The sequence below is a fragment of the Festucalex cinctus genome, chromosome 8, assembly GCF_051991245.1.
Source record: "Festucalex cinctus isolate MCC-2025b chromosome 8, RoL_Fcin_1.0, whole genome shotgun sequence".
NCBI classification, from domain to species: Eukaryota; Metazoa; Chordata; class Actinopteri; order Syngnathiformes; family Syngnathidae; genus Festucalex; species Festucalex cinctus.
In genome coordinates this window covers 7912610-7938468 of record NC_135418.1, presented here as the reverse complement: position 1 = coordinate 7938468, position 25859 = coordinate 7912610, and the positions used below count along the sequence as shown (strand labels likewise).

Below are 25859 nucleotides of genomic sequence, written 5' to 3'. Positions count from 1 at the left end.
GAGGAACACTCAAATTTATAGATACAAGTTTGATTTATTTGAAGACTGGGGCAGTGTGGAGTTTGAAACAGATGAGAAACTCCATGCCATTTTGATTTTGTGGAAATTAGAGTAGATTAAAAACCGTAGGCAACGAGGAAACCAGCGGCTTCACCAACGCAAGACTGTGAAAACACTGCCATCTTCATGCCAGAAAATGCAATTGTGTTTTTTTTTTTTTTAATATAGGCTAAGGAGCACAACGGTAGAGCCAACTTCATCGTCGCTGCTCATTTGAGTTATCCATCGTACATAACTAATCCTCACATCAAATTTACCAATTTCTCCCAGCAGACGAAGCGCTTGTGGAAACTAAACTGAGTATTGTATAGGTTTGCCGATCTAAGATACTGGAGGATCTGAGAACCAAAGTGCTTCACGGCTCGTGTGCACTACACATTACATGTTAACATTAGGAGCTACTTTGTTGCGCGAACTAAAACAAATGTCACATCTTGACGGTGTGCTGGCTGCCACAGGGCTTCCTGTCCTGATCAATCGTTTTTAGTTTGTTGTGTGCTGAGAGGTAGGATCCCAGAATGCAGACACAAATAAGATTTTCTCCATTTATTCACATCGAGAGGCAGACACCCAGACACAGTACACCCGACAGTAATTTAGTAATCTAGCAACGAACACATTTCTCAGACTGTACTAACAGTGAATCGTAAAGCACTAAAGAATAGCATCACATAGGTCCAGACTCCAGGTTGACATCACGAACATCACGTATCGTACCTAAACAGATGCATAACAGGCACATAACAGGTCATGAACTCTGGCGCAGGCCATGACATAGGTGTGAAATACTCACGGTGATTGAGTGGTTAGCACGTCCGCCTCACAGTGATGAGGGCTTGGGTTTGAGTCCAGGCTCCGGATTTCCTGGGTGGAGTTTGCATGTTCTCCCTGTGCGTGTGTGGGTCTTCTCCGGGTACTCCGGTCTCCTCCCACATTCCAAAGAGATGCGTGGCAGGTTAATTGGGAATTGTCCCTAGGTGTGCTTTTGTGTGTGTGGATGGTTGTTCGTCTCTGTGTGCCCTGCGATTGGCTGGAAACCAGTTCAGGGTGTACCCCACCTACTGTCCAAAGCCAGCTGGGATAGGCTCCATCACCCCTCGTGACCCTTGTGAGGAGTAAGCGGTCAAGAAAATGGATGGATGGATGGATGAAATACTCAAAGAATCACCTTGTATTTCTTCTTCTATTCACTTTATGAAAATTTTAGTACAGAGAGAGAGAGAGAGAGAGCGAGAGAGAGAGAGAGAGAGAGAGAGAGAGAGAGAGAGAGAGAGAGAGAGAGAGAGAGAGAGCTTTTAAACAGTATCCTTTCCAACATGACTTCACTTCATTTTCTGGCCTGAAGGTGGCAGTTTTGCATTGGTGAAGCCGCTGGTTTCCTCGTTGCCTGTTTATAAAAACACCGAACCTGCTCTCATTTCCACAAAATCAAAATGGCATGGAGTTTCTCGCCTGTTTCAAACGCCACACTAACCCAGTTTTTAAATAAATCAAACATATCATTATATTTGAGTGTTCTTCGTTTCTTATTGACATGCTAAACTGTGGGAACAAAAGAGCAAATAAAATAAAATAAAATAAAAAATTAATACCCTGGCTGCCAGTACATACCTCCTACCAGGGGCGCAACTAGTTCCTTTCTGACGCCCATTTCACACTGACACAGACTCGGATTGTTATGCAAATTGTTATTAACTGATTTTATGTTTCTTTTTTATTTTAAATTTTCTTTTCTGCTATTTGTCTGCTTATGTGTTCATACAGTATGAACAAACAACAATTCACTTCCAATTCAGACCGAGCGCGCTGCTTGAGCTGTATCTGCACCTGCGAAACCACAAGATCACAGGAATTGACGCTGCATCCATCCAATCGACAATAACAGGCATTTAATTTTAAATGATGTCCTTATTTGATATCAATAAATCTCCCTCTCCTTTTATTCTTAGCCTGCAGCATTGTTGGTCTCTGTGCACTACACCGGAAATTGTCTTCCACAACAATTACATATTTATGGCCACAAAAGTTCCATTAGCACTTTTTCTCTTAAAAATTAAAATACTCGCAATAAATGAAATCCGAAGTAGTTAGCTTTATGTTTTACATTTATCATAAATGTTTTAGGGCTCTAAAACAACTCACTAGTTTATACACTTTTCTCATGGAGGCATTTACATTTCCTCACACTTCTCTCGTTTGAACATTCTCAATTTTTAAACCTACATTAATTTTCTGAAATAGCTACATTACTGTAAAAATGCACACAAAATTGCACCAAAAAAAAAAAAAAAGTGAGACTGCAGAAAGTAAACCGAGGAAACATTGTACATGCAGTCAATCTACAGTTTGCCAGTCTTAGACTTTGAAGGAGAACATGTTCTTTATTTTTTTATTTTTTTATTATCATTGTTATTAAGAAGATATAAATGTAATAAAAGTAATGCAATAATACTTTGCATGCTCAGTGACTGAATGAATGTTTGAAAGCCTATCAATTAAAAGTGGCTATGGCTATGTGCTGTACATCAGAATTCCCTTTTCTTTTTTGCACCGTGAACAGGTTTCATATAGATATATTTTGACGGATCAGCAGAGAAACAAATGGTTAAATGTACAACACACTATTATGACATGACAGTGGATGTAGTTGTTGCAATTAGTGGGAACCGTGCGCTTGTTTCTCCGGACCCAGGTCATCTTTTAATTCATCTTTTAATTTCAATTAAACATAACAAAACATGAGAACGCCTGATTTCCAACATCCAAAAGTCTCAGGAAAGATGCACTTTTCACAATTTGAAGCCAGCCTCAGTCACCAGTGAATCTCGTCTCTTTGGTGTTTTCGCATTTATTCTCCGCTTATGTGCGGTGGGGTGTGTCAGAAGTCTGACCAGGAGAATCAGCTGAGATGAAAAGTGTGCAAGTTCAGGCGTGCACAAATGGGGGAATATGGGCTTTAGTGAACACCTTGGCTGAGAGCATCTCCAAAAGGCGGAACCTTCTGCCATTAGGCAACGTTATCTCCCCTTTGAAAGCAGGAAAGCCAAAGTTCAACTATTAGGCTGGTCTGGACTTTGGACGAGGAGGCAGGCCATGGACCTTTGCGCTTTCATGTCTCTGGTAAGAACTCTTAGACGGTGGTCCAGGGCAATCAGTAGGATGTGGTTCTTTGCCCAGGAGGAAATGCTCCCAGATTGGAATAGACTTTTCCACAGATGCCCAATAGCGTGCCTGAAACACAGAAACAATACAACTTAGGGTGGCAGCCTATCGTTATCTCTGATAGTGACGTGCCAAAATGCCAATAGCAGATCTCAAAACTTTGACTGCTCCATGTCCAAGCAGAAGATGCTCAACATTTACTGATGGGTCAGACATTTTAATGTGATGCTAATATTAATATTCTTCCCTGTTGGACTTGGACCAAAAATTCACTATTGGTGTTGATGGCAGCGAATGACTTTCAAAAGAGTTCAAATCTTACTCACTTCACTTTTACGAAAAATGACAGTTTTACGAATGAAAAATCCAATTTGCTAAAAATGGTAAACGAAGTGTACTAGTATAGTGCTTTATCTACATCCTCCTACAGTGCCCAACATGCTTTACAAAGCCTCACATTCATATTTCTCAAGTCACCATCGAGCTCAAAAGTAGCTCGCCATACCGCATAACTACATCATACATATTTAGCTAGCCATTATATTTCAGCCTGACAGTAACAATATCCAAATATTTGTTCTGGTCTGAAAATGTTTGTGATCGCTTTTCCACTTCCATGTGAATCGCAGTTTGAATCAGCACTGATTTGTGCACAGCCCTATTCCCTATGTACTGTCAGCATTGTGTATCTAAACTACTAATAACGCTTTTATCGAGTTTTTAACATTTGGTTCTTCCCCTTATCACACTCCTACTCACAATGACGACAATATATACATATATTAACAAGTTGTCACTTAGGAGATTTTTGTGTCAAATATTTGCATTCAATGAAAATATAATTTAGATTAATCAATTATAAAGCCCATTTTTATACTCTAGACCCATTATGAGTTTATTTCAATGAAGCAGTGCAGCGGTTATCATAAATAGTTGCTGGGAGGAACGATCACAATGATTATACGGCAAGTACACAATGATTATACGCCATGTATTGTCCAGGTCGGAAGTAGAGGTAAGATCTTTAGCCCGAGCCCGACCCAACCCAAAGGCCTAAAATGTCAATCATTACGTTCGGGTCGGGTCGGGCCCGGGCTTCTCTCTCGCTGACTTTTTTTTTTTTTTAAATAAATATACGTTTATAAAAATGAATACTAAAATGATGCGTGGGATACTAAACTAAGGAATACTTGTAAATAAATAATTTGAATAAAATAGAAGGAGCGCTGTAAGGTGCATTATTCTATTTAAAGCCTAGTGGGCTGCAGTATTTCTCCTCATAATTAAGCGAGTGCGCATTGTGGTGTCATTTAAAACTGTTATTCTACGGATCGCCACTAGGAGGTATTAGCGGTCTTTGGAATGAGTATCACCCCTGATTTACAGCAGTAGCCACACTTTACGACAGTCTAATATGCCTTGAGGGCAGGGCCGGCCCTACATGATTTGGTACCCTAGGCGAAAATGTACATGGTCCTACCGCTGCGGCGTCCGGCAAAAATAGAAAATAGGTCTATCCTTGCGGAAGGCTTGCGGCACGCCGCAGGCCTTCCGCAGTCGACACGCAACGCACCCGCAAGCGGTGTAAACTGCACCATTCGAATGAATGGAATCTAATTGCTTGCGTCGCCGGACCGCACCGCAACCGCACCGCAACCGCATCCGGTGAAAACCCGGGGTAAGTTTCACTCTCCTGAATCGTTTGACTTCACCCAGCCTTCGGCATGGCCGTCCTGGAGACAGCGTTTTTCCTTATGACAGTCTGATATGCCTGAGGGAGTTCTGCCGTTGTTGCCTCGCGTTTCTGTTAAAAAAGCCCAGTTGTTGAACTTCCATGAATACGTGAATTCATGACACGCATCAAGATCTCTTTTACTCTCTTTGTCTGGCCTCTTATTCTGTGTTCCAGCGTTATTTCGTTGTGCAAATGTATTTATCATGATCATAAAAATATGTAGATTATTTTAACCTTAAAAAAAATCTTGCGTTTTTTTCTGCCAAAAATACTATGGGATAAATTGAAATTTCGGGTTTGCGTCGGGCTCGGGCCTGCAAATCAAGTTAATTGGTCGGGCTCGGGCTGGGTCGGGCTTTAATGCCCGCGGGCCTGGGTCGGGTCGGGCTGGATTTTTTAGGTTCCATCTTACCTCTAGTCGGAAGGGCATATGTATGTCCCAAAATACAAGTAACAAAAATGACCGTCTATTTGCATTTGTCAGTAGGATAAAACATTTTGTTACCTCAAGGGCAAAGACATTCGGGTGGTGCAGTGGTCTTCCACAGAGGCGATTCTCTAATTTCTTTACATTCTACAGAAAAAAAAAAGACAGCACAATTATGAACAACTTGTCCCTAATAGGACCAGTTCAGGGTGTACCCTGCCGACTGCCCAGAGAGCCAGCTGGGATAGGCTCCAGCTCCCCTGCAACCCTTTGGAGGAGTAAGCGGTTTCGAGAATGGATGGATGGTTGTCCCCAAAATTAATTTAGAAAGACATATTAATCTAATTCCTAGTGTATTGTTACTTAACTCATTGGCTCCCAAAAAAACATATGCTCTATTTTAAATGTTTAAGTGTCCCAAAGACGTATTTAGACGTTTTATTATTATTATTATTATTATTATTATTATTGCTAGAGCATACAGAAGGCTTTGATGCAGCCTCTCTACTGCCAGAAAACGGTTGAAGCAATGGTAGTTATTACAAAAACGCCCATCAGGTGGCAGCAGAGTATAAGAGATCAACCAGGGTCATGTTGCAACAAAGCTCTTTTTGCCAGTGTTTTCACCAGGATTGCGAATCATGATGAAACTTAGCTATATTCTAATGCTAATTGCGACAAAATGGAAACATAGAAATATTTTTTTTTTTTCCTGATGAAAGAAGAGACTATAATCCTTCTTTTGGTAGGTTCCATGTTTTGATAGCAATGGAACACAATATTCTGTGGGCCTTGCAAAATCCATCCAAAATCTGGTAAAACAGCCGGGAGCAAAGGGGGTTGCTTCAGTGAAAATAGCTGCTGGGAGTCAATGAGTTATTCAGAAGGTTAGTGTTGTGGGAAAACATGCAATCAATATTCATAATCATGGAACTGGCAATGCACTGCAATAAACAACATTCTGTTGTTGAAGGTTGATATTCTCCTTTGTACCTGACAACAGATCACCAACTATGATCTGAACTGATTAAATGGACCCTCAAGGCACTGTCCGACGGATTTCCGTTGCCGTTTGTAAACAACATTCAAAACTGGCGCTTGAGCAAGCGAGGAAAGCAGCCAACCAGGAACGAACTTGAAACCAGTCCACCAATCAGAAGCACGGCAAATATTGCATATACCACCGTCAGACAGTACCTTTAAACGAATAAACACAAACATGAAAAAATATTTTCCATTTCCTATATAAGTTTTTGTATTTCATTATTTCTGGCCAATTTTGTACTAAAAGTTAACTGATTAAACAGTTGAACTAAAAAATAAAAAATCATCTTGATTCTGTCACAACTGCATATCTGGCAGCAGGCAGCCTCTGTTCACTCTCAGTGCAGTAACAAGACATGACAGCAGTTAATGCGGTCGAGGACAGAGCCTACTGAAATTGCTTAATGCACTCACTGGTCTGGATTTCAGCAGATACTTTCCAATCATGGCCATTGTATCCTCCATTCATTCTATTTTCTGTCTTGCTGCTTCTATGACATCATTTAGCTGCTAAGGGTCTCCAAGTTGGGTCCTCGAGGGCGGATCCAGCCTGTTTTCCATGTTTCTGTCCACTAACACACCTGATTCATGATCGGGATCGTTATCAGGCTTCTGCAAAGCTTGCTGATCATTAGATTCAGCTGTGCTGAAGGACGGAGACATGGAAAACAGGCTGGATAGGGGCTCTCAAGGACACAACTTGGAGACCTCTGTGCTAAATGCTTTCCACATTTTCCTCGATGAAAGTGACAGTGTGTACAATTTAGTGCCATCTAGTGGTGAACTGATAAGAATGCAACAACCTAAATTTGACGTGAGCGCATTATGAAGCACACGTAAGAGACCACGCTTCGCAAACCTACTACCAATTACTACATTTGCAAGGTTCTTCTTCTGGTATAAGTAGCAGAAATACGGCAGAGAAATGTGTAAGGCAACCTATTACCAAGTACTAGACCTCCACATTAGTGTTGTAGATCTCGAGATTGGTCTTGGTCTTGAGACCACTTTTTAAGTGCCTCAGTCTCGTCTTGGAATCAGCGGCATTTATAATACCTAATAAAAATGTCATTCACCATTAGTGTACTGTGGATAAATCGCAAGCTGGTAAGTTATGAAATTTATCTTTGGAAGTTTGCAGTTTAGTGACGCTTGGTCAACTTTCCTTAAAAGAAATTCCGACTGTAATGACAAGTTTGCTCCATATGATTTATTAGGGTGTTTGTTACTAACATACTGTATCTATGAGATTCATTTTTCAAAAATAATTTCCAGTTTAATACATTTTGTAAGAACTTTATTTGTCCGTACGCCGCCGATTGTTGTTTTCGTCGCAACACATTCAGTGCGTAGTGACCACTGATCTGTATAGATTACTGGGCCAAGACTTTTGAAGCCACGAGGCCGCAATATTACTCCTCCCAAGAAACATTTTTAGACATACGACCCTTATACATTTACAGTATTGAAAGTGGAGAACATTTGAGACAGTACTTACTAAGAAACAGCATGATTTATCCATCCATCCATCCATCCATCCATTTTCTTGACCGCTTATTCCTCACAAGGGTCGCGGGGGGTGCTGGCGCCTATCTCAGCTGGCTCTGGGCAGTAGGCGGGGGACACCCTGGACTGGTTGCCAGCCAATCGCAGGGCACACAGAGAGGAACAACCATCCACACTCACACCTAGGGACAATTCGGAGCACCCAATTAACCTGCCATGCATGTCTTTGGAATGTGGGAGGAGACCGGAGTACCCGGAGAAGACAGCATGATTTATGTTTTAAATTTGTGAACTTGCCCTGCGGTTGGCTGGCAACCAGTCCAGGGTGTCCCCTGCCTACTGCCCAGAGTCAGCTGAGATAGGCGCCAGCAACCCCCCGCGACCCTAGTGAGGAATAAGCGGTCAAGAAAATGGATGGATGGAAATTTGTGAACCATAAACAAGAGCACTTCAGACATTGTACAATTTGCTTGAAATACATCTAGAAATCATATGCTTAATTGTTTACAGGAGGAAACTTGTATATTTTATATTAAAGAATTATACCTGTAATTCAACAAAAGATGCCTCTCCCAAATCTAATATTGGGGTCTAAGGAACTGAGCGATAAAAACAAAAGGGGGTGTTCAAAGCAGCACATAATGCCCACTTGTTAAAAAACAGTGACCACCAGCTGTATATGTCTAATCTGTATATTTTTTATTATTAATTTATTATGAATTATTAATTATTTTATGGATTTATACGGTAGTCTGCTCGCGAGATAGCCGCCCTGTGGCGTCAACGTCTTGCACGGGCATGAACGGGCTATCAGCTATCCAATATATACAGATCAATGGTAGTAATGTAGAATGGCCACTCGCTCTATGCCGAGCAATGCGAAAAAGGTATAAAGAAAGTAAGGTAAGCCTTTTAGCATTCCTAAAGGAACACCATGTGATGGAGAGAGCCCTCAAGAGCACATGTTCCTCCATCTTGTGAGCAGACTACTGTATAAACTAACTTTACACGATCAGGATTTTAGGGGCCAATCACGATCACCCATCAACAAGTTCAAAATATATAAATAAATAAATAAATAAATCTTTCCGATCCGATCATAAAATAAGACAATATGTAAATTTAAACAACTTGTTTACTGCGTATATCATACTTGGAGTATCAACAGAAATATTCTCAAACCTTTTTTCCCATGCCCAACTAACAGAAATGCACAGGTCAAAACATCAATGGCCTCTATAAGGCATTCAAGAACTGGCCAGGTATAAAGTTGAATGTTCAGTCAGGTCAAACAAAAACGCAAGACAGAAATAATGGCTTCAACAACTCACTGTAATTAAATTAATATTAAAGTTAAATTACTTTACAGCATCAAGTAAATACTGCAAATAAGGAACCGATGCTTCAGTAAACATTCCTGACACTGAGCGTATCTACGTGCGAATAGACAATAGACGTAGCTCATTTAGACAGGTATCGCCACAGTATGCGTGCCCGAGGAGGACGTAGCATGGATCAAAGTATGCTAGCAAATGCTGAAATGTGGGGTTCTCCACGATATTAAATGGGGGAAAACGATGAACTCCCCAAGTTTCCGTATGGCAACACTTAACCTTGTTACTGTCATGGCTATCAGGACGGGTGCTGTCTAATGTTGTTTGCCTTAGCGTCCGTTTAGTCCAATGGTGTTCAAACTACGGCCCGGGGGGCATTTGCGGCCCGCCGTCCATTTTTTAGTGGCCAAGTGCCTTGCTAAAAATGGCATCTGACTCAGTTCAAATAAAATAAAAACAAAAATGTTTGGAGATCGTCAAAGTAAGAAGGGAGGGTGTCAAAAAACACAGGTGCTATTAAAGGTTATTTTAGTTAACTAAAACTAACGAAATAAACTAAAATTGAAAAAAATGTTAACGAACTAAAATAATGTGTTTTTTTTTTAAAAACACGAAAAACGAAAATCCATTTTATGTTTATAAAACTCACTAAACTATAATTATAGGAAAAATGTCATTTTAGTCTTTGGTGCAATTTTAGTAGATTTATTTTGCTATCAACCGGAATAATGACATTTTAAAGTATGTCACACAGAAGTGACATCATCTTGCAGCAGCCAATAGAAAAGCACCAAAAGATGACGTTGCTCCCATGGTGTTTTTTAAATATTGCGCACAAGTAATACACATTAAAAAAAAAATACAACAACTAATAGTCATACTGAAACTAACTACAACTAAATTAAAACTAAGCATTTATTAAAGAACTAAAACTAATGAAAACTAACAGAACCACCCTGAAAACTAATAAAAACTGACTAAAATTAAAAATTCCAAAACTATAATAACCTTACTGACATATTGCCAATAAAATGGTTTATATACTCTAGTATTTTTCTAAATATGCAAAAGCACATATAAATTACTTGTACAATTTTTAGGACTAAACACAATTTCTCTTCATAACATTATGTGGCCCTTGCGTCCTTCTGATTTTCTGTATATGGCCCTCAAATTAAAAAGTTTGGACACCCGTGGTTTAGTCATTTGCTTGGATTTTTCCAAGCTGTGTTACTTGAACTCTGCATGCTCGTCCTCGTGTTCCTTACACAGGTGCCTAATTAAATTTGTCGTGTTGAAGGCTTTTGTAGACTGTCCCCCACGAGACACTGCAGTGTTGCACAGCTTGCGAAAAGCTCGACTTTTATCCGTCTCAGACAGAACAAAGAATTCCCACACTGCCAGCATGTTTTTCAGCGGCAGGAAGTAAATACATAAATAGCTAAAATAAATAATACACACATAACGTTTTGAATTCAAACATGTAAGATGTCAGCACAGGGTAAACACTAAACAGGATTGTGTAGGCTGTGTAAAAATTATGACATTACAGGTGATCACCAATCATTCATAAAATGCCAAAAATCAGCCATTCACGATCAGATCGGCGTAGTCTACTATACGGTATACGTACAGATGAGACATATACAGCAGCTTTTGTCGAATTACATAATTCTTGAATAAAAAAATAAATATTAAGTATCCTCCTGTCAACATCATTAAGCATATAATTTATACATTTATTTAAGGCAAGTTGTAACATGTCTAAATTCCTCTTCTTTATGTTTAACAAAAACATCAGAAATCATGCCGTTTCTACTCAGTATGTCTCAAATGTTCTCCAATTTTGATACTGTAAATGTATAGGATCGTATGTCGAGAAACGTTTCTTGGGAGGAGCATTATGGCCGCCTTGCAACTTCAACTCTTGGCCTCTCGGCAATTTCGGAGCTACGACCTGTCCAGTAGTTATACATACAGATCAGTGGTGCAGCACAAACACGACCCCTTAATAACACTTCCGATCATGTTTTACCTGTAGCAGGGTGTTGTTCCTTTGACGAGCGACTTCAGACTTGTTGAACTGCTCCTTACTTTGAATCTTCATTGTCTCTCTGCGGTTTTTCATCTGCTCGAGCAGCTGTGCCCTATTTGCTAAACTGGTGACCCGGAAAAGTAAACGACAGAAAGGAGAACGTCATATTACTTAACTTTACTCATACAAGGAATATAAAATGCGTCCATTGTTGGCAAAGGTTTTTCGAGTAAACCAGGAGACTTTGAGCAACAGTGAATTCCGTTGCGGCGACTCTCTGCACAATCACGGTTGAAAACGACACCATTTACTCGATCAGAAACAAATCACTGAGTCAAATGCACTTACATTTCTTCGTGTTTCTCAAATACCTCCATTTATTTTGGGTGAAACTGGTCGCATTGATGTAAATTGTGCACCAAAACATACCCTTCTTCTTTTGCTCTATGTTTGTTGGTGAACGTGCTCAGAGTTGCAATATTGCCACCAAGTGACAAAATAGGAAGCTGCAGCGCCAGTCAGAAGGACTGTACTGTCTCAATCTGTAATATGACTTTGTAAAATGCATGTTTCTTTTGACATAAACAAAATGTACCAACGAACCTACTAACAAAAAGTGTTATTCTAGCAGTGCTATGATGCAAATGCAACTGTGTACTATGATTGGCTAACAAGTTGTGTGGGCGGGGGCCCCAGCTTAATGTATGCTGCACGCACTTCTATCAAAACACAAGAGAGCTCGGATGGCGACAGAGAGCCTGGGGAACGCAAAGGTAGCGTTTTATATCTGGAAGTACAGACACTACTCCTCGCTGATTTAAATTGCTGTTCAGCAGCAACAGCTGGTGATTAAGGCTGAACTCACCATTTAAACCACAAGGTGTGTTGTTGAAAACATGCTCCCCCTGTCCAATGTGGAGTCCGAGTCATTTAGAGCTCTTCTGGCTAAAATTCCAACACAGGGAGGATGCCGAAAGAGTTTTGCTAACTTCTTAGACGAGTGTAGTTTAGTCTTCTTCTTAGCCTTCTTCTTTTTACATTTAAGTTTACATTTGGGTTTCATAGTTTTGCATTACAGTAAAGTGTGTGAATGTTATTTATGCTCAATATGTATTTATTTATTTATTTTTTAAATATACATTTTTACTTCTATGCATGTGGCAAGTTGCAATCTTTGGAGTTCCAATAGATAGATGTTCTAAAATATATTATTTTTATTCTTCATTATTACAAACATTCTTTACACTAGAGATAGAACATTATTTAAAAAACAAAAAACAAAAACATAATTACTTAGCTGAATAACTAATTACTTTCAGAAAGCAGTAAGGGAGTTACTAACGCAATTACTTTTTAAAAGAAGTAATTTGTAACTATAACTAATTACATTTTTGAAGTAACTTGCCCAACACTGTTTGTGGAATATGAATTAAACAGCGAAATCCACCCGTTTTTTTTTTTTTTTTTTTTTTTTTCTATTTTGCCACTTGCTGTCGAGTGAAAATGACATCACATTTGCTCATTGCTCAGGTAAAGGTAACCAATCACGGCTCACTTGTTTTCTGAGTTTGGTCATATGAGATTTGCGAGCCGAACCCTGATTGATTGTTGCCTGAGCTCTAAGCAACTTTTCTTTTCTTTTTTTTTAAATCAATATTTATTTACTCAAGATAGAGTAAGATCTTTAGCCCGAGCCCGACCCGACCGTCGGGCCTAAAATGTCAACCATTACGGTCGGGTCGGGTCGGCCCCGAGCTTCTCTCTCGCTGACTTTTTATTTTTTATTTTTTTAAATAGATATATGTTTATAAAAACGAATACTAAAACGATAAGTGGGATACTAAACTAAGGAATACTTGTAAATAAATAATTTGGATAAAACAGAAGGCGGCGCTGTAAGGTACATTATTCTATTTAAAGCCTAGTGGGCTGCAGTATTTCTCCGCAAAATTAAGCGAGTGCGCATTGTGGTGTCATTTAAAACTGTTATTCTACGGATCGCCAGTAGGAGGTGTTAGCGGTCTTTGGAATGAGTATCACCCCTTGTCTACAGCAGTAGCCACACTTTACGACAGTCTAATATGCCTTGAGGGAGTTCTGCCGTTGTTGCCTCGCGTGCACAGAAGTTGCTCTTTCGCCCTGCAGTCAAGACTGAAGCAACTCTCCTGAATCGTTTGACTTCACCCAGCTTTCGGCATGGCCGTCCTGGAGACAGCGTTTTTCCTGACGACAGTCTGATTATATGCCTGATAAATTGAAATTTCGGGTTTGCTTCGGGCTCGGGCCTGCAAATCAAGTTAATTGGTCGGGCTCGGGCTGGGTCGGGCTTTAATGCCCGCGGGCCTGGGTCGGGTCGGGCTGGATTTTTTAGGTTCCATCTTACCTCTAGCTTATATAGGGGTTAGTCACATGATCACAATGGGCAGGGCACACAATCAATTGGTACAAATGATCTAATCAGCAAGCAACAATAAGCAATATAAAAAAAACAACACATTACACAAGATATTATTTACAATGTCTTTTTCAAAAGAGATTTTTAGAAAAAAAAGGATTTTTAGAGAAAAGGAGTGAAGTCAAGTTCGCCATTTAGACTAGGATACTCAGTAGCTCTTAAAGTGTAGATCCAAAAAGATTCTCTCTGCAGGAGTCTTTTTAATCTATCACCTCCTTTTATGGACTCAGAGGAATATGTTCTATACCATAGGCTTTTAAGGACTTACATTTTCTCCAACAACTAGGGCCAATGAATTTCAGACAAAGGTGGATTTATATAAATTTCATCTTAGATTACAGCTGAAATTGTGGCACCATACAAATCAAAAAAGCCCCCCAACTAGGAGTCCAATCTAGAGATCGACCGATATGCTTTTTTCAGGGCCGATACCGATTCCGATTATCGGTAGTCAAGGAGGCAGTTAACCGATATTTGAAGCCGATATTCATTTGCAGTAAAAGTTAAAATGTTGGCACCAAATTTTTGAATAATGCAAACCCTAACCGTTCTTTACAATGGATTCTCACACTACACTTTTCATTTTACATCCTTCTATCTGCAATAAGACGTTGGTGGCGGGGGGAGTTAAATGTGGGGGCCAATGTGACATTACCTTTTATAGCATTTGGGATACTTGTAGTTTTATTCTATAAATGTTATATTTTTATATTTTGAAGTAATAGGAGGAACCCTGTCATTCAAAATGTGCATCAGCTGTGGCATTACTTATTACTACAGCAAAAAAAAATAAAAAAATTCCATGAGAAAAACTATTCATCCCTGAACACCATACAGTTCTTGTAGACCTTATTATGATTATTGTTATTGTTACCATATAGACAGTTTTGATAAGCTGAGGATCTTAAATCGAGAACAGCAATATCATGCTACTCCTCTCTACAAGAGAACTGTCAAAAGACACTTCATCATGTAGTTTACTGCCACTTAGGATGCCCCAATCAACGCAGAAAAAGGGTTGAGTAAAATAACTTGGTTATAATAATAGTAAGAATAACTTGGTTAAACAGACATTGTTGCGGTGGACCGCTGCCAGTTTCTGCTGTTTAATGTGTTTTACACTTATAGACACGTGTGTGTATATGGGCACACTATTCTCTCACTACTGTACTGTACTGTATCACTTAATGGCACAGATGTACTTGTCTAAGTAATAACTGGGCTGCAACATTGCTAATTCACATTAACAAGCACTATCTTAGCTGTCCACATGAATAGTTACTAACACACGAGAAAGTTATACAACACACCAAACATGAGCTCATTATTCAAAGTATGATGCACGTAACGAAATTACATCACTGAACATTAATTGCAGCCGTGTACGGCCGTAGATGTTACATATTAGTGGCATCCATTGAGAGGATAATGTCCCAAATGACGGCAGACATGACGTGAAAAGAGAGACAAAACGAGCAAATAAGCACACTATACTTTAGTGCACTTCTCTACTAATGCCAAACATACGGAAGAGGACACGTTCGTGTAGTTAAACGGTGTTTGAGACACTTAATTTGTTACGGAGCGGACTTTAACGAGGTGCACAACGAGCTGTCAATCAAATCGACGTCGAAGCTTAAGGCACACAATGGCAAACCAGTGCGACAAATAAACACAATATAAAGTAACTAAACGCTATTTAGTGTCATTGTGGCATCTCACTGCATAATAACCGCTATGCAACAAGTAATGGACGTGACCCAGAATGCAATGTGTGCGTCACGAGAGGTAAATATAATGACGTTACTCTACTCTTAACATGGAACTAGACAATATAATAATGACAACTGTTAATATTTGGAACCTTTCTAACAAACATTATTTACTTAATTAAGTGAAAATGTGTGTGATTCCCTCCCCGAGTAGTTCAAGTAGCGAATTAGCTACTGGGTGTTAGCCTACATGCTAAGCTGAACACACCACTGTTAGCTAGCGGGGATTCAATGCAAGGCAATGCAGCTCCATTCATATAGTGCATTTAATACACAACATAATTCAATGTGTTTAGCTTATCATGGTGAAACGATCGGCGGAGTCTCTTCTCTTTTAACTTACCTTCGAAGCATGTGTCTGTCGCGTTGTGTACGTGGGTGCGTGTGTGACCGGCTACTGTGATACAGGCATACACTACTGATTGGTTCTGGCTCTTGCACGGCTAACCAATCAAATGCTGCTATGGGCGTTACATTGCTGGAGTTGGACTCCATAACAGACAGAGACGCTCTGGGCTGCATTCGAAGCGAAAAGACGGAGTTTTAAATGGATCGCTCATATCGGCCGTCAGATTAATAAAACAGACCGATACCGATATGTACCAATATGTCAAATATCGGCCCCGATTATCGGCCCGACCGATTATCGGTCGATCTCTAGTCCAATCTAGTACAACAAGAACTTTTAAGCCTAAATCCACATTCGTGCCCAATATCAGCAATCCCACCCTCAATACCTTTTATAAAAAAGTGACATATGAAGTGGACAAACTCTACATCAATGAGAAGAGTCACTTATAATCTATCTTTGGAAGAGAAAAAGGTGCTGGAAGAGCTGTCTACAAATGAGGAAATTGTTATCAAACATGCAGATAAGGGAGGAGCTGTAGTTGTCTGGGTGAGAGACCAATACATCAAGGAAGCAATGAGACAGCTGATGAACCGTTAGTACTATACCTCATTACAGTCTTTTTTTTTTTTTTTTTTTTTTTTTTTTTTTTTTTTTTTTTTTTTTTTTTTTTTTTTTTTTTGTGTGTGTGTATGTGTGCGTGCGTTTGCGTGCGTGCGTTTGCGTGCGTGCGTGCGTTTGCGTGTGTGCGTTTGCGTGCGTTTGCGTGCGTGCGTGCAAATACGTATAAATTTATACTCATTCATTCACCTAAAACCTTATAAATATCCCATTACCCTTCGCCTTAACCAGGTACTTCAGAATCTTGCCAGAGTCGTGAGATTTAAATGGTCAGGAGACCAGAGAAAAGGTCAGAAAAAAAAGAAATAAAGAGAAAAGAAAGGTAAATCAAAGTGACATCCAGCACCGACCAAACACTTCCTGCCTTCCCCATGATTACAAAATCAAAGTCTTACGCCAACCCCGGAAGCCTCTAAATTCCAGCAAATTTAGCGAGATCTCAAGAGCCCAGAGGAAAAACTAAAGAGAGGAAGGAGGGAAGGATCGATAAGGCGGAGTGAGATCAATAGAAGCCAGTACATCCAATCCATCAAAGTGAAGTCCAGCACCAACAAGACCCCTCCTGCGTGGTTACAAAACCGGAGTCTTATGCCAACCCCAGAAACCTCATACTTCTAATAAATTAAGATCTCAAGTGACCAGAGGAAAAACTAAAGAGAGGAAGGAGGGAAGGATAGATAAAGAAAAGTGAGAACCACAGACACCAGCACCAACTGATTCAAGGGGCTGTGGGAGGGAGAGGGTACTTCTGTTGAGTTTCAGTAGATGCTGGTGCGACGGATCTGGCATGCATAAGGACCACCACCAAAGAGAGAAGCCGTCAACCGCGGTCCAGCAAAGCGAGCACCCCCCCCCCCCCCCACCCCCCCCGGAATCCCCAGGCCGCGGCAGCACCAAGGCCACCCCCAAGCCACCCGAGCGGACACCGGTCAGCGAGCCGACCCAGATACCCGGAACACCCCCGCCCCAGCCCCGGCCCACACCCCCGAGCCCAAGGCCGCAGAACGAGGCCCAGCGGGCCCCCACAGCGCCCCACCGGTCCCCAGCCCCCATCCCCCCACGACCCCCCCGCACCCCACCCAAACCCGCCATCCACCACGACCCAGGCCCCACCACCCCCGACCCCCAAACCCCCGAACACACCCCGACCCCCAGCACCCAACCCCCCACCCACCCATACCTCCACCCCCCCCCCAAACAAGCCGCCCCCCCCCGACGGCCGCCACCCCCCCCCGCGAACCCGGCCCCCCGCGAGAACCCCCCACCCCCCCCCCGGAAACCGGCACCGGGCAGCAGCGCAGAGAGGGAAGATGTGCCCACCCCACCTCCAGCCGCGCGAGATTTGCACCGCGGCGGGAGGGGGGAAGCAGAGGAGGAAGCACCAGGGGAGAAGGCGGGACACCAGAACACCGAGCCCGGTGGGGAGAGGCCCCGGTCGTCACGCCAGAGTACAAGTGACACCTAACCCTGTTACTGAGTCCGCCAGCTCGCCGACTGGCGAGCTCTACCCTTACACCGTGAATGTGGCCCCACCCAGTGTATATACAAGTGTGTGCGTGTGGTGCATTAAAATTGGGAGCAGGTGAGTCGGAGCAGAGGGAAAAAATTTCCCCTACTCCGACACACCCGTATCCCCCCCCAAAAAATGAATATGTATATGTGTGGTGCATTAAAAAAGGGAATGGAGGGACAAAGTGGTGGGGCAGGGACACAAATGGGGGGGACCACAGCGCTGCCAGGCACTGCAGTCCATCCCCTCTGATGGCTCCCCGCCCCAACTCACCCCTCCCCTTGGACGTGAGGTGCATTAAAATTGGAGGGGAGTTGAAGGGTGAAGACGGTGTTTCCACCCTTCCCCACCCCACCAAGAAATGTGTTGTGTGCCCTATGTGTATATTTACAAAGTGTATAGTGCAAGCTAGTGAAGTGAGTAAGAGGAGCGACCAGCGGGGCCTCACCCAACCCGGCGGGTGTAGGTGGCACGCCCGCCCCCCAGCACCCCCACCCCCCGCCGCCCCCCACCTCATCCACCCGGCACCACAATGGGCGGACAGCCAGCGCAGCAGGGCTACCGGACAGCCCACCAGCCACCGGGGCCCGCCCGGGGCACCAGGAGTTATACCGGAGCGGGGCAGGCCCCAAACCCTCGCCCGGCCCCCGGAGCCCGACGCCCGGGCCGGGGAGGGAGCCCCAGGCCCAGGGAGAGGGAGGGGGAGGGGCCGCAGGGCAGACAGGGAAGGGGGGGGGGGGGGCGGGGGAAGCGGGGAGAAGACGACAAGAAGGCGAAAGGGCGGCTGCAGGGCAGGAGGCGGGGGGGGAGAGGAGGAGGGAGGGCGACAAGGGAAAAGGGACCGGGAGGCAGAGGAGGATGGGCGGGAGGAGGCGAGGAGGGAGAGGCGACGGGGGGGAGGAAGGGGGAGGGGAGAGGGAACCACGGGGCACACCGGAGGCCCACCCACCCCGAACCGCGCCGCCGGGCACGGAGCAGCGGACCGCGCCGGGACGGCACCGCCCCGGGCACCAGGGGAAGCACCCCAACACCGCACCCCACAGGGGGCCCAGGGAGCGGCCAAGACGCAACCGCCACCGAGCAGACAACGGGGGGGGGGGGGGGGGGGGGGCAGAACCACCCCCGCCCGACCACAGGGGACGGCGTCAAGAAAATTGACTAATTAGCATGCAGTAACACCAAGTGTTGATGCTTAGTGCCCACTAGAAATAGATCTTAAGGAGTTATTGAGTATAGTGTCGTATAGTGTGGTATGCTCGAGCCCACTAGCAGCAACTAGGTTCCTGACTATATAAAAATAAAAACAATCAGATACAAAATACCAAATACAGGAGCAGCGAAAACAGAAGTTGTAACGATGTGGTGGCTCTCGTTAACAGGCAGAATCTTGGCAGGATTAAGTTGCCAAATTGAGATTAAAATATTCTATGTACATAGACCATATTTGTTTAAATCTTGATACTTGATTTTTATTTAAGGCAGAGATTTTTTCCATTGAGATATAATTTATTAGTAAGTTTAACCAGTGGTCGATATTTAGAGATTGTTTATTTTTCCAATTGACAAGGATTATTTTTTTAGCAATAGTAAGGGCTATAAATATAGATTGAGATTGTTTACATGGTCGCTCAGTTATTGTTAAGTCACCTAGTAAACACAGTCTTGGAGATAAAGGAAGCCTACAGTTTAATATATCAGCGAGCTTTTCCAAGATTTTAGTCCAGAAATGCAGCACTGGAGTACATGACCATAAAGCATGAAGATAAGTATCGGCAGTGTTTTGTGAGCACTGGAGACAAATGTCGGAGTCAGAGAGTCCCATTTTTTTCATCATATATTGTGTAATATATGTTCTATGAAGTATCTTATATTGGATAAGTTGCAAATTTGTCTGTTTGGTCATTTTAAATACATTTTCACAGATTTGGGTCCAAAAGTCTGGTTCCGGAACTATAGACAAGTCTTTTTCCCATTTTAAAGTCGGTAAATACGTTTTATTTGTGTATAAAAATAACTTATATATTTTTGATATTTTCTTTATTGTTGTTGGAGAAAGCTTTATAATATCTTTAGCTAAGACAGGCAGTTGGAGCGTATCTTGAAGTGTTGGGATTTGTTTCTTAACCATATTTTTAACTTGCAGATAATGTAAGAAATTTCCCTTTTTTATTTCATATTTCTGGACCAAGTTTGTATATGATATAAACTTATTATCTGAGAAAAGATGATGAAGGTGTGTAATTCCTTTCTGCTCCCATAGGCTTAAATGGAACGACTGATTATTAAGTTGAAAGTCGGGGTTATGCCAAATGGGAGAGAGCCCACAGGGCGCCAATTGGGAGTTTGTAATTTCTAATGCCTTCCACCAGGCAGTCAGGGTGGCGGCTATCATTGGGTTTTTAAAACAATTATGTCGTCTTATTGATTTTGTAATAAAGAGTAAATCTGACAGTCTAAGATTATTACAATCCTTCTGCTCCAATTCCAACCAACAGTTAGTATCTCTGTTGGGTTGTGTCCATAGCACAAGATATTGTAGTTGATTAGCTAGATAATAGTACATAAAGTTTGGTGCCTCTAAACCTCCTTTAGATTTACTTTCCTGAAGAGTAGATAGACTAATTTTGGCTTTTTTTTTATTCCAATAGAATTTTATGATAGCAGAGTCCAGCGATTGGAACCAGTTAGACGTAGGTTTAAATGGAATCATTGAAAATAAATAATTAATCTTTGGTAAAACTTTCATTTTTATAGTAGCTATCCGTCCTATTAAAGAGATCGGAAGATTATTCCAGCGTTCCAGGTCACTACGGATACTATCCAATAATGGTGAAAAATTTAAAGAAGTTAATTCAGTTAACTTAGGTGAAATTTTAACACCTAAGTATTTTAAATTACCTGTAGGAAAGGAGTAGTGTGGATCCTGACTTGTAGGATTCCATGAATTTTCTGTAATAGGTAATAATGTTGATTTTGTCCAGTTAATAGAGTAATCTGATAAGTGAGAGAATTTAGTTATTAATTTAAATGCTTCCCCTAGCGAAATAGCAGGTTCTTCTAAATAGAGTAATATATCATCGGCATATAGATTAATTTTATGTTCTATTGTCCCGGAGTGGATTCCTTGGATCCGTCTATCCTGACGTATAGCTAATGCAAGCGGCTCAATAAATATAGCAAATAATAAAGGAGAAATTGGGCACCCTTGTCTTGTTCCCCTTTGTAAAGTAAAACTCTGTGATGTAATCCCATTAGTAGTAACTGTAGCTTTAGGAGAATCATATAATATTGAGACCCATTGAATGAATGACTCCCCGAAGCCGAATTTATTTAAGACAGCAAAGAGGAAGGACCAGTTAACTTTATCGAATGCTTTTTCTGCATCCAGCGAAATAACAACTGCCTTTTTATCATGCCGCTGTGACATACTAATCAAGTTAAAGAGTCTCCTAATATTATTAGTAGAATGACGACCTTTAATAAAACCTGTTTGATCACTATGAATAATTGTCGAGATTACCGTCTCTAATCGAGATGCCAAGGCCTTAGCGATAATTTTAATATCGGTATTAATTAGTGATATCGGTCGGTAACTTGACGGGAGGGTAGGGTCTTTTTCTGGCTTTAATAAAAGTTTAATTGCTGCTATATTCATATCTTGACGTATATCACCTTTACTTTTAATTTCAGTTACTACTCTTAGAAATAATGGAGCAAACATTAACCAGAAATGTTTAAAAAATATAGCCGGAAAGCCGTCTGGACCAGGTGCTCTGCCATTAGGCATACTGTCTAAAGCACGATACAACTCATCTATAGTAAGCGGGGTATCGAGAATATCTTTATGTTCAATAGATAACTGAGGTATATTTAAGCTGTTTAGGAATTCCTCAATATATTCAGGGTTAGGTCTATTAATTTCTGTGTATAGATTTCGATAATAGTTATAAAAAATATGGTTAATTTCTTCTGGTGATTGTGTGCATTCACCATTTATATCTTTAATAGCCGTTATAAGAGATTTTTCCCGATTCCGTTGAAGTTGATTTGCCAGGAATTTACCTGATTTATTATTATGTTCAAAATTATTATATCTCAACTGTTGTATTATAAACTCTGTCTTTTTAGATAACATGTTATCTAACTGTATTTTTATATTCTGTAGTTCTATCCATATTTGATTATTTGGGTTTAATACATATTCATCCGTTAGTTGTTTAATTTTATCTTCCAGGTATTTTTCTAATTTTTGATCCTGTTTCTTTTTATAAGTTGAATATGATATAATTTTCCCTCTAATTACCGCTTTCCCTGCTTCCCAGAGAAGAGATGGAGATATATTTGGAGAGTCATTTATTTCCAAAAAATCTGCCCACTCCCTTCTAATAATTTTATCAAACTCTACGTCTTTCAGTAATGAGATGTTAAAACGCCATATCGGGGGAGGTTTAAAGGTAGAGTCAATTTGTAGAGTGAGGGAGACTGGTGCATGATCACTTATAATTATAGAATGTATTTTTATAGCAGTTTTATCAACAATAGAATTATTTGTAAGGAAAAAATCAATTCTTGAGAATGATCGGTGCACAGCAGAGAAGAAAGTAAATTCCTTCTTAGTTGGGTTTTGAAGTCTCCAGCCATCGCTGAGGCCAAAATCCTCCATATACTCATCTATTACTTTAGCGGATCGTAATCGCCTTGTATATATCGTATTATTAGAACGATCTATTAACGGGTTCAAGACCGTGTTAAAATCACCTCCAATAATAATAGTAGAATTTGTTGCTAAATCGAGTAACCGAGAGAAAAATTCATGGAAAAAATCAGGGTCATCATTATTTGGGGCATATAAATTACCAATTGTATATACTTTATTAAATATAGTTACCTGGATAATAATATATCGGCCCTCTAAATCTGTTACTATATTATTTAGAGTAAAGAATAAATTCTTATGTATAAGTATAGAGACACCTCTTTGTCTACTATTATAGGAGGCAGAGTAAACTTGACTAAAATTTTTATCTATAAATAATTTTTCTTCTGATTTTTGTAAGTGGGTTTCTTGTAGGAGACAAATATCTGCCTTAAATTTTGAGAGATGGTCTAAAATTTTTATTCTTTTTGCCTGGGAGCGAGCGCCACACACATTCCAGGAGACCAGAGCTAATTTCTGCATACAAGCAATATAGACTCAGTCTTATGTATACATCTATATAAGCTGCTTATTAATATTAACATATTGTAGGATAGCAAAAGAGTAATTAGGCAATTTATATAATTTATATAAAGAGAGAGATAGCAAGTAGATAAGTATAATAGTGAAGAAACGTGGGGGGAAGTGAGTGTGAAGGAAATCTGTGGGGGATTCAACATAACAATACACCAGTAAATGGTGACCTAAGCGAGATTATTATTATTATTATTAATTTATTTTTTTAAGAATATATTTCTATATTATTATTATTATTATTATTATTACTTTATAGCCTATGCATAATATAAATTCATATTCTATTTCGTAACCCATTATCCATACATATACATACATATACATATACATATATATACATATATACACATATACATACACATACATATACATATACCTACGTCAAATAATCACACAATGCTCGGCTCTACCAATTGTCAGTTAGAACAGCCAAGGGGTCGAGGTTGGGTTTCGGAATAGCTGGCCGTCGATATATAATTTATCAACGACCATCGAAGTCCGTTTACCCTCCTGTCTATTTTGTTTCATGATAGGAAACAGTACTTTTCGCCGCTCGTTTATCTCTCTTGGGAATTGATCATTCATCCCGAAAGATGTCCCTTTGAGCTCCCGTCCTTTACTTTTTACCAATTCTTTATGTTTAAAATGTTCGAACTTAGCAATAATAGGACGGGGCTTATTGCCCTTACGAGCTCCGAGCCGGTGTACACGGTGAAAAGAGATATTATTTACCGTCTCCTGTGGGATCTTTAGCGATGATGTCATGAATTTTTTTATCTCACCCTCTGGATTATCTGGAGAATTTTCGGATATACCTGAGAATATTAGATTTTCCCGCATACTACGGGATTGAACATCTAAGACCGTTTCCTTTAGCATTTTATTTTCCTTTTTAATCGTCTCCAACTCGGCTGTGACAGCGACGAGAGAGGAGCGTAGCTCGGAGTTATCGCATTGGAGATCGCTTACCTGTTGGCTAACGAATTCCAAACTTGCCTTTAATTCTTTGACGTCCTCGCGGATAAGACAGAGGACGTCAAGTTTTTTATTTATGGAATCCAGCATACTCACCGATACGTCGGCGGTTGCTAAATCGTCCGTGTCTGTTGACGAGTCATTTTTCCTTTTTTTTTTCGAAGGATTATCCCGACTGGCCGCCGGCTCATCCATCGCGCAGCTATAAAAATGATCGTCAATAAAACGTTCGAGGTCGTCCACACTGGATAATATTTCCGATCTTTCTTAGAAAAGAAAAAAATCGAATTTATCTAATCATTAAATTCGGGTTTAATTAGAAATATAAAGCTAATTCTATTTTAGCAGCAGAGCGCCGCCATGTTAGATTTTCCCAGTCTCGCTACCGGTCACGCGATAGTCACAGCATCTCGCGATGTGCATTTAATACACAACATAATTCAATGTGTTTAGCTTATCATGGTGAAACGATCGGCGGAGTCTCTTCTCTTTTAACTTACCTTCGAAGCATGTGTCTGTCGCGTTGTGTACGTGGGTGCGTGTGTGACCGGCTACTGTGATACAGGCATACACTACTGATTGGTTCTGGCTCTTGCACGGCTAACCAATCAAATGCTGCTATGGGCGTTACATTGCTGGAGTTGGACTCCATAACAGACAGAGACGCTCTGGGCTGCATTCGAAGCGAAAAGACGGAGTTTTAAATGGATCGCTCATATCGGCCGTCAGATTAATAAAACAGACCGATACCGATATGTACCAATATGTCAAATATCGGCCCCGATTATCGGCCCGACCGATTATCGGTCGATCTCTAGTCCAATCTAGTACAACAAGAACTTTTAAGCCTAAATCCACATTCGTGCCCAATATCAGCAATCCCACCCTCAATACCTTTTATAAAAAAGTGACATATGAAGTGGACAAACTCTACATCAATGAGAAGAGTCACTTATAATCTATCTTTGGAAGAGAAAAAGGTGCTGGAAGAGCTGTCTACAAATGAGGAAATTGTTATCAAACATGCAGATAAGGGAGGAGCTGTAGTTGTCTGGGTGAGAGACCAATACATCAAGGAAGCAATGAGACAGCTGATGAACCGTTAGTACTATACCTCATTACAGTCTAATCCTCTACCACAACTTCAATTTGACCTTATTGAACTCTTAACACATGCCAAAAATGAAGACTGGATAACACCGCATGAATATGATTTCCTCTTTTGCAAAAATCCACGTTTTCCGGTATTCTACATGCTCCCTAAGGTTCATAAGAACCTACACAGTCCACCTGGCAGACCTATAATCAGTGGTAACGAGTCTCTGACTGAACCTTTGTCAAAATACATTGACTTTCACATTAAAAGTTTGGTATCTACCATCTTTTATTCAGGACAGCAAACAGGTTTTGAATAAATTGAAGGAAATAAAGAACATTGACTCTGGATATTTGGTCACTATGGATTTTGACTCTCTCTATACCAATATTGCACATGAGAAGGGACTAACAGCCCTTGCACATTATTTAGAAAGAAGATCTTCTGAACAAATGCCACCTGCTGGATTTATCGTGGAACTAACAAAGTGTACTTGATACAATAATGTTTTCCTGTTTCTTAATCAAATGTACAAACAACAGAAA

The 25859-nt window shown here is 40.9% G+C and overlaps 1 protein-coding gene across 4 annotated transcripts; it reads right to left on the bottom strand.

Annotated features, from left to right (window-relative positions):
• Positions 1-2733: 2733 nt before the first annotated feature.
• Positions 2734-25489, bottom strand: cep15 (centrosomal protein 15). 4 transcript variants are annotated; one of them, XM_077529700.1, is made up of 4 exons: positions 25333-25489; positions 11304-11427; positions 5463-5531; positions 2734-3291 (listed from the first exon to the last, which is right to left on the bottom strand). In XM_077529700.1, the coding sequence occupies exons 1-4, from the start codon at positions 25335-25337 to the stop codon at positions 3118-3120; spliced, it is 372 nt and encodes a 123-aa protein (XP_077385826.1). In that variant the 5' UTR covers positions 25338-25489; the 3' UTR covers positions 2734-3117. The 4 variants fall into 4 exon arrangements, with proteins under 4 accessions (XP_077385826.1, XP_077385824.1, XP_077385827.1 ...); XM_077529698.1 differs by lacking the exon at positions 25333-25489 and adding an exon at positions 16268-16390; XM_077529701.1 differs by lacking the exon at positions 25333-25489 and adding an exon at positions 11733-11939.
• Positions 25490-25859: the final 370 nt, after the last annotated feature.

Bases quoted from the DNA above. Each gene is read 5' to 3' on its own strand.
- cep15 (XM_077529697.1), bottom strand. From the start codon at position 11,680: ATGGAGGTATTTGAGAAACACGAAGAAAT. The intron at 11,428-11,651 runs GTAAGTGCATTT...CCGGGTCACCAG, and splicing joins TTTGAGAAACACGAAGAAAT to TTTAGCAAATAGGGCACAGC. The intron at 3,292-5,462 runs GTAACAAAATGT...TCTGTGTTTCAG, and splicing joins CGAATGTCTTTGCCCTTGAG to GCACGCTATTGGGCATCTGT.